General features: G+C 42.0%; 1 protein-coding gene across 2 annotated transcripts in view; it reads left to right on the top strand.

Annotated features, from left to right (window-relative positions):
* BBS4 (Bardet-Biedl syndrome 4) overlaps nucleotides 1-20,796 on the top strand; it is a 43,183-nt gene that overhangs the window by 3,127 nt on the left and 19,260 nt on the right. The window contains exons 2-5 of one of the 2 annotated variants that reach the window (XM_063142345.1): nucleotides 6,733-6,784; nucleotides 16,466-16,545; nucleotides 19,697-19,760; nucleotides 20,081-20,192. In XM_063142345.1, coding sequence (XP_062998415.1) covers nucleotides 6,733-6,784; nucleotides 16,466-16,545; nucleotides 19,697-19,760; nucleotides 20,081-20,192 — 308 coding nt within the window. Of the gene's footprint in view, nucleotides 1-6,732; nucleotides 6,785-16,465; nucleotides 16,546-19,691; nucleotides 19,761-20,080; nucleotides 20,193-20,796 lie in introns of those variants that run through there. The other variant, XM_063142346.1, reaches the window with a different exon arrangement.

Genomic DNA, 20,796 nt, shown 5'->3' with positions numbered 1-20,796 from the left:
TCAAAATAGTTCCTGCACATGATTTTGTAGTATTTTTAATATCAGCCCTATGTTCCCATATTACAATTGGTGGGGGCAGGGCTGAGAGTGAGTGAGTGACTGGCCCAAGGTCATCCACTAAGCTTGTAGGTGATCAAGCAGGGATTTGAATAGCCAGGTCTACTTGCTACACCACACTGATTTTCATAGTATCTTATTAAGCTGATGTCATAATAAATCTGATAGTCTTTAGGGTGCTCCATGCTTCTTTTCGATTTTTCCACTTTAAAACTTCAGTTTAACAAATCCTCAATCTGGTTGAATTGTTCCTGTGAGCATTGCGAATGTTTATATGTCTGCTTTTACTTGTATATCATTTGCACACGGGCATTCTCTGCATTCTCTGCTTTATCGTGAGGAGGAGAATTACGCAGAGTAATTTTATATGAGGCTGTCCCAAAGTTCTTCTTGTGATGCTTTTGAAAGAGGAAACCGTTCTTTACTCTTTTGTGTATGGAGGCTACCGGGGAAGGATTAGGGCAAGGTCAGCTCTAGTAATATTCACACTAATAAACCGTCCAAGAGAATAATGAGGTGTATACACATCTGTCATGAGGAGGCTGTAGCTGTACTCACTGAGTGTTTTAACTCTCCACTTTGAGGGGACATACAATGGAATGAGGTGGTGGAATGGATTGTTTGGCTTCAAACTATATGGGTCTGTCACTTCTGAATGCTTCCCCACATAGAAAACTAGCCCCACAAGGAGAATGATCCTCCATCTGCTGTTTCTTTATTATTTAATTTATAGCCCACCTTCTATCCAATTATCAGGATGGTTTACAGTAATGCGATTAAAGCAGAGCTCAGGGAAGTAAAACATACAACCACATAAAAAGCAGCACGAGAGTAGAAGACACAAGGGGAGAGCTTCAGACTGCAGCTGGGGCTTCACGCTATAGAACGCTCCTCCATGAAGAAAAATACCCACACATACAAAATTAGCAGGTCAGGGAGTTCCCTGATTCCTGTGTATAATTTGTTTGGGGAAGCAATCAGTTTTACAAGCCCTCATCAACAGTCTGAAGTGAAACAGACACAAGTTTCCCTTCAGGTTGCTGGCAGGCAATATCATTTAAAAAAAAAAAGCTCTCATCTATCAGGCTTCCTCCAGGTAAAACACTAGCACATTAGGGAGAAAGGTTCTATTCCCATTCACTTCCTGCTATGCTTGTTTTCTGATTGAAGTGCATTATAGAAGCGAGCATTTAAAAAATGTGATTTTCCCCACCTGCTGTCTGAAATGATAAAAGTCCATTCTACCATCTCAGGACCCTTTTCACCTCACTCTGCTTCAAATGTTGACCAGGCCAGAGTGTAGAGAATAATCAGAATTCTTATTGCAAGTCGATTTTGAACAGTGCACACCTATATTTCGATGGCACCCTGTTGCAGCGTTGGATTTGTTAAAATATCCTGCAGTACTTCTTTTCAAAGGATGTGACTCACTGATGTTAATGTTTTTGGTGACCACGGCTGGATAGTTCAGTTAAAAACTGGGTTCTTTGTAGGCACATTCCAAGATTTTTAATAGCTCTTTTTAATAACGATTTCAGCTCAACATTACACATTTGGCAAAAGGATTACGATCTGCAAGCCAACTGGTTGTCTTGTTCTGTTTGACTATATTTGGTAGTACAATGGGCAGGTTTTGACATCTTGATTGTGGTATGATTTTTACATTGGCTGTTCAAGCATTGCTAGCTTTGTGGTCCAGCATACGATTTACTTACATTTAAAGGATGGAGGAAATTATTTTAAATATATATTTCAGATTATCTATGCACTTAAGTTATCCTCTTTTACTTGTTGCAGACAGTAGTATTTAAAAGCAGCTATTCTAAAAAGCTTGAGACTTTCACATAAAGCCTTCCCTCCAGGCAGAGGCACATGGACTGCAATGAATCAAATCAACACTGGCTTGGCTGAACAAAACCTCCTTTGTTTTCAGAGCTCTGCTCTGTGTCTGGGCACTTTTTCTTGAAAACTCACAAGTTTGTTTATTTAATGAATTTCTGGGGCTGTTCTTCAGGTTAAAAAAAAAATCTCCAAGTGATTAACGAAATTAAAAACTCCTCACCAATAAATACATAAAAACAATAAAATGATATGAAACAGTAGCAGCAGAGATAAAAGCAAACAGCCGGATTAAAGCCTTATGGAACCCTGATTCTTAAAAAAAGCCTAGACAAAAAAAGGGTTTTTCAACTGGCGCCGAAATGACATTGGGTTTGGTGCCTGCTAAGCTCCCGTGGGAAGAGCATTCCTGAGGCAAGGTGCCTAGGAGAAGGTGGTCCTTAAGGCAGCCTTGTAAATAAGGCACAGAACTTAATAGCTCCATCCTTTCTTAAGGTAACCTGGTCCCAACCAAGCAATGTAGAACTTTAAAGGTTAAAACCCTGAATTGTGCCAGTGAAATTATTTCATAACTGGTAAGACACATTCCATACACCTTGTCTCAGTTAGGAACCAAGCAGCTGCACTAACTGTATTTTCCAAACTTTCTTCACGGTTTGCCCCACATGCAACCTATTGCAATAATCCAGTTGGGATGTCATCACAGCATGGGCAACAGTGGCCAGGTTATCTTTGTCTGGGAGAAGCTATAGTTGTTGGAGCAGTCTTTGCTGGTGAAGGTTCTTTGTGTTACTGAGGCCACTTGAAACCCCAACCCACAAAGCCAGATCTAGTAGCACCGCTAGGCTAAAAACCTAATTAGTCTGACAGCATACCATTTCTTATGGTTTCCCTCCTGAAAGTCATGAGGCAGGAAGCAATGCTATAGTTTGCACCAGGGACAGCAAAGCAGCCCACTTCCCTAAGGAAAAGCCTCTTGTGTGCTACTCTGGCATCTAGCAGTCCAGTTTCATTGCCCTCTTCTGTCAGCTTAATTGGATTGTATGTTGATCACCAAGGTCCTTATCTTTAAGAGTTAGAAAAAAAAGGTCTTATCCTGTTAGAATAAAAATCAAGTCGCCATTGTTAGCAACGCAAGATCTTGAATGCAAGTTCTTTGATAATCTTGTAGCCATTCTCAGCATGACTTGATAAAGCTTGTAAAACCACCAGGTAGTAGAAACGTCAGCATATTTTATTACAGAGACCAAGTTTAAGAAGGATTGGAAGGATATCCGTTTACTGCACAGCTTGTTACAGAGGATTGAGGGATACCTTTTATGGCATAACAACTGCACAGTTGTTTCCCTGAAGGAAGGTGTCTGGGACATTGGCAACAAATGAGCAATACTTCAATTCCTGGGATATTCCGATTTCCTGTGACTCATTTTCCCCTCTCTTTGCCTCCTGTTATCAGAGACAGGGCAATTTAAAATGCTTGTTGGAGTGTAGCTGCATATTAATGTCATGGGCATATACTGGATGGTACTCTGAAGTGACTGATGGTGATCAATGCCACTCTCTCCACACTCCAAATTACCATGCTTTAATCAAGTGCTCACACTAGAAAGAGAGACTTGCACAAGAGCTGATTAATTTCAATGCAAAGTAGAAAGAAGTTCCTAGTCAGTGTCAGGAACATGCAAATCAGCAAAACTTAAGACTGGCAAATGTATTACACTTTGAAGCTTGTTCCGACTTGTGTCCGTATCAGTTCACGGGCTTTGGTTGTTTTCTTTTTGCATGAAAATTTGTGCAGATTTTGATGCATATTCTTCCCCCACCCCCAAATGTATCTGTCAGTTGTGCACATTTTTGGAACATACACATTTTTCTCCCATTGATCAAAGTGTGTTTGTGCACATTTTTTCAAAAGTACACATTTTTTCATGTGTGCGTATTTGAATGCTTTTGTTTGTTTGTTCTGTGAATCATATCATAAGCCTGGAAGTGTTCATGCCTCGACTGCAGATTCAGTTCCAGGAGGTGCAAACTGGGTAAATTCTGGTCCAAAAATAACTGAACTGAATTTCTCATACATCCCTAGAAAATCCGCCACCCCGCCCTGCAGTCTCTAGGTTTTAGTAGAAAGCAAAGCCAGTTCAAGAAGTAGTATGTATTTGCCAAACTTGAGTGGAGATCGCCACATGGAGATGTTAAAACATACGTATATATTCAGAAACATGCAGAAACAGAAAATGTAGGACTTCCCCAGCTTTTTCCTTATGCAGGTTCTGCTTTGGGCCAGAATTTCAGCCATCAGGAACTGCAACAGCAAATCTGTTACATAAATCAAAGTTCCTACATGCTGTCAGTATCATTATTGCCAATAACAACAGAGGAAGGATGGCAGGTGTAAGTGGTTGGAATGAATCTAATGCTCTTACTAATAATAGCTATCATGCAGTCAGCTGATTTGCAGTGTCCTTCTTCCTCGTTGTGAACAGGGCATGAGCTGCACCTTTCCGGTGCCCTCTGTGGTGGGAGACAGGCCTACTTTGTAGAGCTGGAAAGTTTGTAGGAACGGACAACCAAAATGAGCAGGGATATAGAGCACCTTCCCTGCAAGAAAAGAATTTAAGCACTTGGGTTTTTTAATTAAAACAAAACAAAATATGATAAGCATAGCAATCTTCTGACATCAGAGTTTTCGAAGAATCCAAAGTCCTGCCAGGCTCATGCCGGCATGGTGAAAGGGAAGGGGTAGAAGTGTTGTCTCCTCTTCTATTCCTTTTCTTTAACGTTTCCCTCCCATTTTCATCAATGGGAAGGAAATGAACTAGGCCAGCTCCATGGCTGGTGTAGCTCCTCCAGCCCTGGGAGGGCTGTTGATCTGGTCCTCCATTGCGTGTCCCAGCACACCCATAGGATGCGTCCTGATCCCCATACTTTTTACCTTTACTGATGTTGGAGCAGCACAGGCTGTGGAGGTTTCTGTGGCGACTGAGAAGGGGGCACCCAAGGGTGGATCTCCCCCTCTGAGGGCAGGCTTCTCTGTATTAGAAGATAGGAAGAGATCTTTGTGCCAGAGGAAGCAACAGCATGTAAAAACCAACAGCCTTTTTTTTTTCCATTTCCCATGACAACGGAAATAACTCTTAATTTCCCATTGCCAATGCCTTCCCCCGTGGTGAAATTATTTTTGTATCTTTCCCTACACATAGCTTTAATTAGAAAGGCCTCACTGTAACTGGAGCTGGGTGGGTGGGGCAGTAGGGTTTATTCATTTGCTCCGTAGGCAGTGCAGACGTAGTGTTCAACTTGGTGGCACCATTAGGTGATGCGATTGCATTGATGGAGGGGTCCCTTTGTTTGTTCCTCCCCTTCGCCACCTCTGCAACAGGTAAAACTAAACAATGTGTTTTGATAAATTTGAGGCTGTAATATTACCAAATAAAAGCATAGTAGGTGGGATTTATATTTTATGCCAACGGAGGAACCTTTTGAATTTGTGGTTCCAACTCAAAACTGTTTTCTTCCATTGACTGGAAAAAATAACCTCTCAAGCCGAGTTAGATTTAGGTGATACAGCTACACACAGTGGATAAAGAGTAAGATAAGAATGCAGAGACATCTGAGGAAACTACATGCCTAGCATAAAAGAGCAATACTCTGAAAAGCTCAATCCCAGCAGAAATGTCTTCAAAACATGAGCTTTTTGAAAAGTCACAATCTTTTAAAGCAGATACTGTGATTTGGTTCTCTGCTTTTAAGATCAAAGACTTGCAACTTCAGCTCCATCGGCTTCCACCCGCCAAAGAGACTGTTCCCTTGGCTTAAACTTTTTTTAAAAAAATTCTAAACAGTTAGAATGCTAGGGCAGTAGGTGTAATAAGTGTTCTCTGTATGTTCGTATTGATCACATAATTGACTGTGTTGATACGCTCAACTAAAGTTTCCATGGAGGATTTTTTTACTTCTACAGTTCTACTAAATATAGATCTACTAATTAAATCTATAGATTTGGGCCTTATTCTTACTGAAGTGATGAACCTGTACCTGGGGGGCAACTTCAGATTGCAATAGGGGGCTCACATGTTTGAATGTTCCTCCATTAAAAAAATCCATATAGAAAGCTAGGATGTCAGGAAGAAGGGACCTAGCCTAGGCTTCTCAGCATGCTAGCTTTCTTTGTGGAGTGGTTTTTTATTTTTATTTTTTGGATGGGGGAGATTCCATTGTGTGAGAGCTCCTCCATGCCTTCTGAAATGGTATAACACTTTATCACCTCAGTGAGAACTATGCCTTAGATAACATGATTTCTTAAAGGATGTGTATCTTACCTGGCTACTAGTCCTGATGCCTCTATGCTACCTCCAGTATAAGAGGCAGAATGCCTATATACACCTGTTACTGGGGAACATGGGTGGGAGGGTGCTGTTTCACTGTGCCCTGCTTGTGGATTCCTGGTTGACAGCTGGCTGACCACTGTGTGAACAGAATGCTGGACTAGATGAATCCTTGGTCTGATCCAGCAGGGCTCTTCTTATGTTCTTGTCTGGACTAATCAAGCCTTTAGGGTGCAATCCTGTGCATGTTTAGAAGGGGTGGGGAACCTATACTTCCCAACATGCCCCAGCCATGGCTGGTTGAAGAGAGACTGGGAGTTGCAGGATTTCCCCCCCCCCTGTCTAAACATGCATAGGATTGTACTGTTAGAGGCCAAAATTACTAGTGTATGAACAAGTCTGGATTATTTTTGTTTCTTCTCTGACTACCATTCATTGAAAGGGAATAGAGCAACACTTTATTAATTCTAACATGTCTTTTCTGCTTTTATTTTTGGTATTATTTCAGGCTGCATCTATGCTGGCAACCACAGAACTCCCAAAACCCCAGGCAGGAAGAGGTTTGTTTTACTTTATACATATATCATTATTTCATGGGTAAAGCAGTTTCTAACACAGGAGACTTACAGCTGACTACTCGGCTGAATTGCATGTTACTATAGTACGTCAGCTACCACATTGGGACCTAGTGGCCACATTTGGACATAATGATAAACAATCCTTTTTAATAAGCCCCGGTTAAATAGCTCAAAATGGGAGAGTTGGTTCAAGGTCATGGTTACTAAACTGAGTTTAAACCACAGTTTCCCCAATTCAGACATAATTGCTAACAGTTATTTACTTAAACCAGGATGTTCACACTGAAGAAGGAAGGGGGTGAAGGGAGGGTGGGTTGAAAATGGAGCACCCAGTCTTGTTATTGTATTTCTTTGATTCTAAGATGCATTTTCCCCCCATATAAACATCTCTAAAAACTGGGTGCGTCTTAGAATTGCAGGTGCGTTTATTATTTCTTAGAATCAAAGCTTTTCTGTTGGTGGTACTGAAATAAGTGTGCATCTTACAATCGATGGCGTCTTAGAATCGAAGAAATATGGTACTCTTAAACATCGCTCCTAAACTATGTTTTAGCAAGCTAAAAATTGAGTGTCTGAACCAGGCTGATGATTCTGTGCATGGAAACATATTCATACATTATCCACGAAGTGGGAGCTGCATAAGCTCTCATATGTTGATCAGCATATCACTTGGATAAAGGAGTAGCGATTCCTTTTTTTAATCCACTGTGATCTCTGAATTCTTCTCAGCAAAGTACTGCCTAACTAATAATTTCCAGTTTTGTGTGTGTGGTTTGATATGTCCTGCATATGGTTCTTCATGTTTGTTCTTGGAGTTTAACTTTATTATTATTAGCTCAGTTTTGAGGACATCTGGATTCCCCCACTCCCCTTCTCTGCTAAAGTTCTTGCATTCCTTCTAAAAGTTTTGCATTATTCACAGCTTTGAAAACTGTGTTATCCATTCTTTCATCCAATATATTAAAGATGCTGCTGAAAAACATAATGACCTCTGCTGATGCTCACCTTTAGGTGGGTTTACTGAGACACAGAGTTTGATTCTCTGAATGCTGACTGTGTCACACCTTTGTTGACGTATCACATGAGCAAAAGTGAACTGTGTCAGTTTCTTCTCGAAGAGTTATTCTGAAGCCCTCACTCGTGGTCTGTTCATTCATATTTCTAAGCAAGCATAGAAGAAAAGAGCTTAAACCCTCTTTCTGGAATTCCCCCTTTGAATAATACACAGGCATTTCAGAGTTGAGAATAAACTTCCTCGCTTTTAAATAATTTAAACCAGATGGTGTGGAAAGGCTGATCCTGCCTTTGCAAATGTGTGCAGCCTAGCTGGGACAGTGGAAAATGGGGTAGCCAGTACAGTTTATCAGCTTTGTGAGAAAATTCACAAAACTTACTACCCAGCTTGCTCTCATATGCCAATACTTGGCATTTGTGGCCTAGAATTTAAATGGAACCAACTTCAGTAAAGCTTCTGACTAATGCTTGGAGCCAGTTCTTACTTTCTTTAAGCTATGTTGAAGTTCAAATAGCCATACTGTACTTCAGTCAGCTACAGGCTGTACCCTACAGAATACTGTCTTGAGAGAAGAAGTTCCAAGTAAAAATATTGCGTGGAATCTGTTATTAAAGTTTCCCCCACATTCCCTTCCAGGAACTGAAACTGACAAAGTGCAGTTCATCACTCATTCCCCAGATTTGATCAACAGGAAGCATAAAACGGTGTTACCCTCAAGCAAGAAACTTTTAATGGACATTGGAAAGGGCCTTTGCTAAATGAGACTGATTTGTGACTAATTTTTATTTATTTTTAAAGGATCTTGGACATGGGGCAGAACATTGTTGGATAATAGAGTATTATATTGATTTTTTTTTCTGTGGAACCACTGTTTAAATTCCATTTCCAGTGCAATGCCCCAACAGTGTTAAGGGAGTCTAGTGTCCCACGTTTCACACTGTTTTTGAAACCCTGGGTTGTTGTGAGAGAAACGGGAGCAAGTGAGCCTGTTGGGTTTGGCTGACTGATCACTCCAGCTGCAGCCAGGTGGAGGTCAGTATGCTTGCTTGCTCCCACTTATAATAATCCTGACCTCTGAACTTATTCATAAGACATCCCTCAAAGAAATGAACAAGGTATCTACAATAAATAAATATATCAATGCAACAGTACATTACAATAATATTGGAAATGATAAATCTCCAATTACAGAAGGGGAAATGGACAGGATGTTGGATATCCTGAGCTGTCTCTTCTGATATATCTAAAAGGTGTCTTTAGAAACCACTTGATTTCCAAAAGGAAATGATGAGCTAATTTTATGCTGTACAAATGATCTTGAATGTTGGAATCACTTCTGAATTAAAGGCGCTGCCTGGAAGTAAACTCTCTGGAGCCTTTGCTGTATGCCAGCTACTATTCAGAGACCAATGCATTAGCAGAATAAATCTTCATTTATACCTCACAGGGAAGCGGGGAAGACTTCATCTGAAAACCAGTGCAATTGCCTCACAATCAGTAACATATCTCATATTTTCTCTCCCCCATCCCCCACATCTCTCCCCCCAGAATCAAACACTATTGAACAAAAGGTTCTTGCAGCAGTACAGGGTTAATACCAGCTTGCTATCACGAGCAAAATCCTACTGCTTCATGTTAAATTAGAACGATATTTTGTAAAATGCTTCTCTGGTTTTGAATTAAAAACAACTAGCTCCAGTCTTTCCAATTTCCTCTTCCTAAGCATTCCAGTCCAATCCAGTCATTTTATAGTAACTTACAGTATCATAGCATTTTTCTCTCTGTGTATGCGACTGGTTACATAGAATATGACTCCAATTTCTTTTTTCTTTTCCCTTTGTAAAAGCACCCCAAACTTACTATTTGCAAATGGAAAGTTTGGTGCCTCTGGTTGATCATGCTGCGGTTGATAGGTTTATGGAAAAAAAATACCTCCTGACTCATTTGATCTTGTGTTCAACCTAGGCTTTTGGCCAGATTTATCATAGGCTTTTTATTGCAGAGCAGTGGAACGCTAAATGGAATTCGTCATTTGTTACTGAAATAAACACAGAACAATAGAATATTGTAAATTTCCTTTGATGGACTAATGTTGAGGCTAGATTGAATTTCCCACTGGGTGAATGCAAAAATGGTAGATATTATTCATGAGGAATACTACGTTTGTCAGGAGTGCAGCTACATTTCCAGTGCTAGATTTAGCAGTGCCTCCCACAGCCAATAATTTATACCACATGAGATTTACACATGCCATATAGCACCAAAAGGCCCAACGGTGGAAAAATTAAGCAGATGTAAACTTACTCCCATTAAAAACAAATGGAATTCTAAGTTGGGCTGGATCATTGCATCATTCAGGCTGTGGGTTCTGCTCAGCCAAAGTTCTGTGAGACATTCCTCCCTGCAAAGGTTCAAGAAATCTTTCCCTAAGACTGGCATACAGTTCGCAATTTGTGGAGCCTCATATGAAATGTCGGAACATTTGTATACCTCTCATCCAGGTATGCCGAAGGCATAGTCTGGAGGCATCATTCCATACATGCCTTCCTTAGCTCCGAGCGAGTCAAGGAATTTAGATAGAGAAAGGCCCTGTTCAGAAGACACCTTAAACCATGTCTTTACCCATGGTGGTTGAGCCAGAAAGCCGGGCTGTGTTCAGAAGACACCTTAAACCATGGCTTTAACTATGGTGAATAAAGCAAAAAGCCTTATTCACCATGGTCAAAGACATGGTTTAAGGTGTCTTCTGAACACAGCCTGGCTATCTGGCTTAACCACTATGGTTAAAGACATGGTTTAAGGTGTCTTCTGAATGGGCCCAAAGAGAGAGAGAAAGATAACTGAACACTGTATTTCCTTAATTTGACTCTTTTGTCCCCTTGATCTTGTTTGCCTTATTTTAGCTCCTTGTGATGCCCTATTTGCAGCCTCGTGACCCTCTTATGGTGAAAGACATTTGCGTTTCACGACAGGTCTCTGTCTCCCACCCATGCTAACAAAATGGCCTTAATGTTCAGGATGCTCCCCAAATATGTGATTCCTCTATAGCTGCTGCTAAGAGAAAACTACACCAGCTGTTGTTGCTGAGTAGACATGAATAGCTGTGTGGGGAGCTTAGATTCTAACAGGATGTGGCATCTTTTAGCTGGGCATACTATATAACCCCCTATAAATGTAGGATGCGATGTAACCAATATATTTTGTTTTGTGGTGTGTATGTGCACACGCACACACAGAGACACACACTCGTGTGTGTGTGTGTGTGTGTGTGTGTGTGTGTGTGTGTGAAATATCTCCTGTTTTCAATCAGAGCACCACAGGGCAGGATTAAGCAGTGTGGAGGGTCACATATCAGCTGCCTCCAAAAGCAGCTCCCGCAGCAGTAAAGAAAAGCATGTGATGTGATGTCATCACGCTGAGATTTCCCCTACCTCTGCAAGCAGCATCTCGGTTTCCACAATGTGTAGCTATAAAGAAACAACCAGATATTGTCAGCCGTATCTTAGGGACCGGTCAGGGACGACTGGAAACCAGCAACAGCTTGCAACTTGCTCAGTCCCAACCTGCTCTGCTGGCATCAACCACCAAGAAAACGCTTTGTTAGGCAAACTATATATAATTTCAACAGAAAACCAACCTTATTTCACATATTTCCTTTCAATTTTTTTTAAAAAATATTCTAGAAACAAGGAGTAGGGTGAGTGAATCTTGCAATACTGCCCATTTTCCACTAAGGGGAGATAGAGAGTCAGGAATGGGAGCTTTTTGTTTAAATCCGCTGTTCTTATTTTTGCAGTTTCAGTCCAGTTTTTTTCCTTCCCTGTGTATGGGGACTATTAATACAGGCTAGCGAGATGAATTACTGCTTTGTTGCGAGCATTGGAATTGTATATGATGGGTTTTATTAAACCCAGTTGACTGTAAATAACTGTGAGCCATACAGGTTTATTGTTTGATTTAAAGTTGCTTCCAGTGGGCTGTTTGCAGAAGTGAGCAAAGGGGGAAAGAAGCCCTAAGCAATGAGACAATGGCTCTGGATTCAGGAGCAGAGATTTCAAAGCTTTGTGCTGTGTGCCTATGCAAAGAGATGTGGCTGTAACCTGCATCTCTTTGGACTGTGTGCGGAGTGCAGTAAAACACCTCCGTTTAGACAGTCTGTGATTATTCGTGCCCTTTATGATAGTGGATCTATGTAGATCACAGCCAATATTTTTTGGGAAAGCGGGGTGTTCTTTAATACAACATCTTAAAACAAACCCTTCACTAGTCCTGCTGTGGCTATGATCTAATGTTTGCCATTCTACGTGAAAATAGAGTCTTTTGTAAAAGCCATTTCACCTTGTGGCTAGGGTGAAGTAATGGAGAAGACCTTCTAGGGCTTGTGCATGTGTTCTAATCCTCCTCTGCTCCTTGCTGAGGGGAAATCATGGCAGTCAGCTCTGGGTCTAAGATAAATTTACGCTAGTGCTGTGTCTTGATTCTGTGCCAAGCACCTTCCTCTTTGGTCTTCTGCTGCTGTGATTTGTTTAGGATTTTTTTGCCACTATTCCCCCTGCTTCTTTTAAAGAGGAATGATAAACCCCACCGGGCTGGGTATTTCTAAAGCTGCAACAAAACAGAAATGGCCACAAATTTATTTTCCCACAGCTTTGCCCTAAACAAGGCAAAGCGAGAAAGAAAGACTCTTGCATCTGGAATTGCCTTCTTTAGTAGCAGAATTAGGGAAGCAAATATTCCCTGTTTGGACCTGCAGTGACTAAAGACTGGAGTTGTCAGTACTTTCCCTGACATATTCTACCAATTCATTTGCTGGACTTTCCCAAGGGCCCAGAAATTGGAGGGGTGGGTGAGTGGGATGGGGAAGAGAGATAAATAAGTACATCTTATTAATCTATTATCTATTAGCAGTGTTTTATCATTTGAATGAATCCTGAAGCGGCTTACAAAAAGAATAAATAAATAGTGGTATCAAATAGTGGTTCAAAGATCGCTCATGGTTTGGGAATGATTACCGTAAGGGGAGAAATGAGGCTAAATTGTTGATTGTGATTGAGGATGCTGATGCAGACATTTCTAACTTACAGAAGTGGCCAAAATTGTGGACAGTTTTTTGAATTTTTTTGATAGAGGCAGGGAGAGATTTCATCTTGCCTAAGAATGTAATGTTCCAAGGGTTAAAGATGGCTTCTTTGCCAAAAGGTGGCTACAGGTGGCTACAGGCCACATTTGCATTCCTTAATGGTGGACATCATGTGCTAGCAGACAGAGAGGAAAACTTTCAGCCAATGGAGCTTTGAATGTAACCTATGACTCATTGAGATTGTGCATCTTAACTTGCAAATTGAATGTAACTTGTCTTGCTAACCCCGTCCTGCCCAATCAAGAGGTTAGAAAGAAAGTAACACCCCCTGTGTAATCAGAGCATATATATATATATATATATATATATATATATATATAGTAAGATTCCTTTGTTCTGGGTGCCTCCATTTTGTAGAACCAGAGAGCACCCCCATACTGTAGTATCAGAAGTAAATGGATTAAGAGCATTCTCCAGCCTCGTGTGTTTGATTGGCTACTAACGTGTCGGGGTAGCGAGCCTTTCACCCCTTTGAGGGCAACAATTTCTGGCGACCGACGAAGGGACGGCTTCGCTGAGTTCTGCATAGCCTCCCCAGTCCATCTTGCCAGCTCCTGTGTCATTTTGGGGACGATGTGAAAGGCCAGTGCACCCCGGGATGTTTTTAACCGGAGGTCAATCCTTCCCTCCATTTCTACGCTGGGGCTGGAAAAAACCTGGGTGTCCAATCATGACGTACGTACGTACACTTTTAATTTGAGAAATACTTCAAATATTCACACAATCTCCAATTGCGCTTCAGTTACAGAACAAACAGCAAAACTGACTTTCCCCAACTTGAAACATGATGTATCGCAGCTACTGCCATGTGATTGGTCCCCAGAACAAGGACTGTGATTGGCCAGTAGGGTTTGCAATTCCAATCCGCTTCTTCACCCAATCACACCTGTGTTTGTTTTTTGTAAGCATAACTAAAGTAAGCATAACTTTTTTTGTACTGCAGATATTTGCATTCTGGTTTTTTGTATTGAATTCAGCATTAAATCCTCTTTCAATTGATGTGCAAACATTTGAATTTTGTGAAACAGAACATTTTCTATAAGCATGCAAAGTTGCAAAACAGGAAAATTTCAAAAAGTGTCCACAATTTTGGCCACCACTGTATATCCAGTGTATCCAGATCTCATGAAATTTACTAGAGCCAACCTGAAGCTGTATTAGAAGAGAGCAAAGCAACACCCCCAACAATGCGCTTCTGGCTCATACTCTCTGAGAGAAAGTGGTTGTGCAACAACTCTTGTACAAAAGGCCCTAGGACTTGTAATTTGTGAGACAGAGAGAAGGGTGCCCCCCTAGGTGACATGTTCTCTCAAGAACTACAAGCCCAGAGTTCCTTAGTCCCTGCTGGCATTTCCTCTGCACAAACAGGAAGAGCTGACAGGTTCTGGCAGCATAGGGGAGCATAATTGCCGTGCTAATCAGGGCCATTCAGATCTCAGGGACTACAGGAGCCAACACAGCTACTATGATTTTCAGGTCCCAGAACAGATGTGAGTAAATGGGTCTGCGATCCTATCATACTTACCTGGGAATAAGAGCCATTGAACTAAGTGGGCCTTACTTCTGAGTAGACATGCATAGGATTGCCAATGTGAGTTATGTTTGTGATCCATAGAAGAAATGACACAAGATCCCAAAGAACAGTGCCGAAAAGGAATTTGACAATGCGCATGGGTATAATTATACAGACACAGACAGCCTGTATAATATACAGACCCAGAAAGTCTAAAAATGGGTGCATTTCTATCCCAAAATTGATACATTTCTCCAGGTGTTACAGGGCAATGCGTGAGCCCGAATTTGGGTAGGGGAAAGCTGGGAAAGGGCTTTGCATGACTTGAATTGGGCTTCCCTTATTCAAGAGGGAGGAAATTTGCATTTCCTGCTGCCCTGAAATATTTGCCACATTCCAACTTCTCCATCCCCTCTGCGCTTGCTGCCTCAGCAATCTTTTGCCTTTGTTTTCTGCAAGGCTTTTCTCTCCTAATATTGGCTTACAAATATTAGATTTCTCTATCGGTTGCTATGGTTACATTTGAGTTGCCATCATTTCAGCTGCAGAAATGAATTTGATGCACTTCCAGTCATGTCTGTATGATGTGAGCAGCGGCGTGTTCTTAAAACTTTAATTCCAGCGTAAAGATTGTCAGGAAGAACAACACCCTGGCCAGAATTTATTGCTGGGGGCTCCTCACGATTGACTGCATTGTAACCTAGTACTTCTTTAGAGCTTTACATTGATTTTTCTGCTATTACGATGCGTTCGGTGGATAAGATCTGCCATGCTGGCTCAGTCCGAAAGTCCACCTAGCAATAATAGTCAGCCAGGCGCCACAGGGAATCTCACAAAAAGAGTGAAATCTGGCCTGTTTCTGGACCCAAATCAAAGTGCTGGTTAAGAACATCAGAACATCAGAAGAGCCCTGCTGGATCAGACCACGGGTCCATCTAGCCCAGCACTCTGTTCACACAGTGGCCAAGCAGCCATCGGCCAAGGACCAGCAAAGCAGGACATGGTCCAACAGCACCCTCCCACCCATATTCCCCAGCAACTGGTGCACAGAGGCTTACTGCCTCGAATACTGGCGATATCACACAATTATCAGGGCTAGTAGCCACTGATAGCCTTCACCTCCAGGAATTTATCCAACCCCCTTTTAAAGCCATCCAAATTGGTGGCCATCGCTACATCTTGGGGTAGTGAGTTACGGACTAGATATTTAAAAGAACAGCTCCTCCCACATGATCTTGCTCATCCACTCAGATCATCCGGAGAAGTCTTCCTTCATGACCGGCTACCGTCACAAGTGTTGATGGAAGGAAGGATAGCGAAGGGTCTTCTTTGTGCCAGCACCTAAGTCAGCCAGGCTGAAAACCTATTTGTTCTGGCAAGCCTAGGGCCTGTCAGATTGCTGAATTGTTATTCTTTGGCTTGCAAACACATAGTCTTTTCCACTTACCTTGTCTTTCCTTTTTAATACTGTGTGATTGTTTTCAACATTGTTTATTCTGGCTGCCTCTGGCGACTCAGAAATAGGACGGAAAGCTGGGATATAAACGTTTTAATAAATGAACAGCGCTGCTGGTGGGCATCCCTTCTTTTATGTTCCCAGCATCCGTGGATCTACAACAAAGTCTCCTTTTAAAAGTATGATAATTACCCCTCCTCTTTTTTCTTGCTGCTGTGGTGGAACATCTACTTTGCATGCAGAAGGTCCCAGGTTCGACCCTGAGCAACTCCAAGTAGGGCAGGAAAAACTCCAGCCTGAAACCAAGGAGAGCGACAACAGTACTGGGCTAGTTGGACCAATCGTCTGACTCAGTGTAAGGCAGCTTCCTACGTTCCTCTGCCTATATTGGAGCAAGAAGATGGGGCATTGCCCCATGCAATCAGCCATAGGCCCTGATTCCAGGCGCAGCTTCTCTCTGGGTGAACCATAGGGGCTGGGTCTAAAAGGAATAAATTTGCTCAGTTTCTGAATATTTGTTCTGCTAACCTTTTGCACAGTGCCAGAACTTCCCATTCTAGAGAAAAGGAACTGGCTGATCCACCTGTACTACATCCGTAAAGACTATGATTCGTGTAAGGTAGGAGTGAGATACACCTTTACTACGGACTTTTTATATCCTTAAAAACCTAACTCAGGGAGGAAGAGGACCCAGGTGCCTTGCTTTGGAGATGGAGTTCAATTCTTCTTGGGTCTGTTTGAAATGTCATAGAATCATAGAATAGCAGAGTTGAAAGGGGCCTATAAGGCCATCGAGTCCAACCCCCTGCTCAGTGCAGGAATCCACCCTAAAGCATCCCTGACAGACGGCTGTCCAGCTGCCTCCCCAATGTTTAGAGATCGGGAACACGCCGTGGACTCCCCTTCCCTCCCTCTCGTTCAAATCCCCCCTCCCTTCCCTAGCTTGTTATAGCCATAATTTGCAGTTCAGCCCAAATCAGAGCTAACTATGGTTAATCCTAACCAGGATTGGCTCCAAACCATGATTTGAAGTGGGTTTACAGTCCATGGGTTTGGGACAATCCTAGTTATTGCTGGTTCCAATTTGGGCATAATGGTGAGGAATGGGAAGGGAGTAGAGAACACCCCAAGGTGGAGGGGAGATGGAGAAGAGAGCAGGTGCAGAGCGGCAGTTTGGAGTTTGGGAAATGTGATGTGTGAACTGAGCCTTCGTTACATGCTCTGGGTTCTTCTAAAGGCTCTTCTTCCCGGTCTGGTGCTCTTTTTGTTCATTTCAAACATAGCAGCATGCTCACCTTATCACGCATCCTCTCCTCAGCCCTGACTTCTCAGCCCCATGAATGCAGCCAGTCATTACTTTTACTTTCTCATTCTGCTGATTCTGACGAAATTGCAGCCTCAGCTTTATTGTTCCTTCACCCGCAAAAACAAAGAGAGATGCTTTCGGATATGTGGGTGGTGGGTTTGCTTCCGGGAATATACCATTTCCTACATCATCCAAAGAGCAAAACATTTTAACAGTGGTGGAGTTCCCTTGCCGAATGCCTTTTCTGACTTTGCAACTTCTCTACTGAGAAGTGACCCTGGTGTGTGCATGTATGAGTCAGAAGGAGATGGGGAGATGGGCAATAGCTTTCCTTTTCTACCACAGTGGATATCCAGTCCTACATTTCATGAGGTGCCCCTTCCTTTTACTTGCTGGAGTGATGTCTGATGTAATTAAAAGAGATTGGTAACATGCATTCATTCCTTAGGCCAGTAATGGTCCGGAAGCTTCAGCTGGTACAAAATAGGGCAGCCCGTATAGTAACGGACTGGCCGGTGAGATCACATTACGCCAGTCCTTTTCCAGCTTTATTGGCTGCCAGTCCAGGTCCGGGCCCGATTCAAAGTGCTGGTATTGACATTTAAAGCCCTAAACGGTTTGGGGCCAGGTTATTTGAAGGAATGCCTCCTCCCATATGTACCTGCCTGGACCTTAAGATCATCTACAGGGGCCCTTCTCCGTGAGCCCCTGCCAAAGGAAGTGAGGCAGGTGGCTACTAGGAGGAGGGCTTTCTCCGCTGTGGCACCCCGGTTGTGGAATGAGCTCCCCAGAGAGGTCCGCCTGGCGCCTACACTGTACTCCTTTCGTCGCCAGCTGAAGACCTTTTTATTCTCTCAGTATTTTAACACTTAATTTTAACTTAAATTTAAATGTTACTGTTTTTACTCTGTATTTTAATCTTATATCAATTTTGCTGTGTGGTTTTATCCTGGTTGCGCTTTTTATACTGTATTTCGTAATTGTGTTTTTAACCTGTTAGGTGTTTTATTGTGGTTTTAATTTTTGTGAACCGCCCAGAGAGCTTCAGCTATTGGGCGGTATAAAAATGTAATAAATAAATAAAATAAATAATGCTGGCTGAAGGATTCTGGGAATTCCTACCCGGTCTAACCTACTTCGCAGGAATGTTGTGAGTCTAAAGTGAGCTCCACTCATAGTGTTTTATTCATTTATTCATTTATTTATTACATTTCTATACCGCCCAACAGCCGAAGCTCTCTGGGCGGTTCACAAAAATTAAAACCACGAAGAGCATAATAAAACAACCAGCAACCTAAAAACACAAATGCAAAATACAATATAAAAAGCACAACCAGGATAAAACCACACCGCAGAAATTGATATAGGTTAAAGTACAGAATTAAAACAAAAAAGTTTAAATTAGGTGTTAAAATACTGAGAAAATAAAAAGGTCTTCAGCTGGAGATGGAAGAAATACAGTGTAGGCGCCAGGCGAACCTCTCTGGGGAGCTCATTCCACAGCTGGGGTGCCACAGCAGAGAAAGCCCTCCTCCTAGTAGCCACCTGTCCCACTTCCTTTGGCAGAGGTTCACAGAGAAGGGCCCGTGTCGATGACCTTAGGATCCGGGCAGGTACATATGGGAGGAGGCATTCCTTCAAATAACCTGGCCCCAAGCCATTTAGGGCTTTGAATGTTAGTACTGTCTCTTAGGACAGGAAAAAGAGAAATCTAAATAAAAAATATTACTCTGGAAACATCCAATCTTAATGGTACTGCAGCAGCATGGATGTTCCGTCATTTCTGGTTTCAGAAAAACGACTGTTTTGGCTAGAATCTAGTAGGACTGAATTACAATTAAAAACAGGAGAAAAAAAATTAAGAATCTTCCTGAGTGGCCCTAGAGGCACACTTTAGTCTTTGCACTGAAAACAAGATCCTTTTAGAGACTTGGTTTGTGTTTTTCTAAAAAAGAAGATAATTTAATGTTGGTGCTGTGTAAAGAAGAGTGTGCACCTCTGCGGGTCATCTGGGCATGTGCTTAATTTTTCAATACTTCAGTAGCAGTTATCTGTTCCACAAGTACTTGGGTGGAAAGTATTTCCATTTGCTCTAATGTCACTTCTTCATAGGCTTTAACGTTAATGTTTTAATCCCAAAGGCTTTTATCGTGCCATTAAATGAAAGAGAGGCATGCCAGTGTTAGAGGCGTCAAAGAGCTCTTGGATAATTTGAGTTCAAGAGACTCTTTTTCCAGGAGAAACAGTTTACCAACATGAGAGGCAATGGTTTCCAGAAGCCATTGGAAAGAATGGGCGTGATCTTTTTGCTGTAGTAGCTGTAGCTTTCCTTAACAAATATCAGCTGAATGTTGAGGCCGTTTTATTAAAGGACACCACTGTTGGCCTGTTAATGAAATCCTGCCTCTTGTCTAAAATAGAAAATCTCGTTATTAAAGCATTGCCTTTTTACTTTGTTGGTCAGATTGCTATAAAAGAACAACTTCAGGAGACCCAAGGGATGTGTGAATATGCAGTTTATGTTCAAGGTAAGCTACAAGCACATTCTCCCCCCTATGGCTGACAAGCTGCAAACTTAACTAACATGTTTCTCAAGAACTCCAAGCAACCTCAAGGGGGAACAGTAGTGCAAATGGCACCATTGTCTCAAGCCTCGCACTGCCAGCCCTTCACTACTTTGACCTGCTTCTCCAAAAGTCTGATTCCACGGGACAGCTGGTGGGTGGGGTTGGTTGGTTGGGTCCCTGTTCTCATGTCCTTTCATACATTCAGGCATTGCCCAGGATATGACTCACTTCCTTAAAAGTCCCCCCTTGATTAATATGCTTGTGGCACTGTTGCTTTTCAGCTTTGATATTCCGCTTGGAAGGGAAGATTCATGAATCACTTGAGCTTTTCCAGACTTGTGCTATTCTGAAGCCTCGGAGTGCAGACAACCTCAAGCAGGTGGCCCGATCGCTGTAGGTGCCGTTTTATTCTTCAGATTGGAGATGTCCCATTAGGGTGGTGAGGTTCCCGAAGACTGTTCCAGTTTCATTAGCCTCCATATTTGCACAATTTAACTTTACCTGCTTACAGTGTTGGCCAAAATTGAGGACACTTTTTGAAATTTTCCTGTTTTGCAACTTTGCATGCTTATAGAAAATGTTCTGTTTCACGAAATTCAAATGTTTATATATCAATTGAAAGAGAATTTAATGCTGAATTCAATACAAAAGCCAATGCAAATATCTGCAGTACAAAAAAAGTTATGCTTACTTTAGTCTAAAAGCAAACAGATGTGATTGGGTGAAGAAGCGGATTGGAATTGCAAACCCTACTGGCCAATCACAGTCCTTGTTCTGGGGACCAATCACACGGCAGTAGCTGCGATACGTCATGTTTCAAGTTGGGGAAAGTCAGTTTTGCTGTTTGTTCTGTAACTGAAGCGCAATTGGAGATTGTGTGAATATTTGAAGTATTCCTCAAATTAAAAGTGTACAGATGTACATCATAAACCGAGCAACAGCACCAAAGAAAAGAGTTGATTGGACACCCAGGAAAAGAAGCAGGATTGTTGTATTA

Source organism: Elgaria multicarinata, chromosome 16 (assembly GCF_023053635.1).
Source record: "Elgaria multicarinata webbii isolate HBS135686 ecotype San Diego chromosome 16, rElgMul1.1.pri, whole genome shotgun sequence".
NCBI lineage: Eukaryota > Metazoa > Chordata > Lepidosauria > Squamata > Anguidae > Elgaria > Elgaria multicarinata.
Note: the sequence above shows the minus strand (reverse complement) of the source record. Positions and strands in the feature narration are given on the sequence as shown.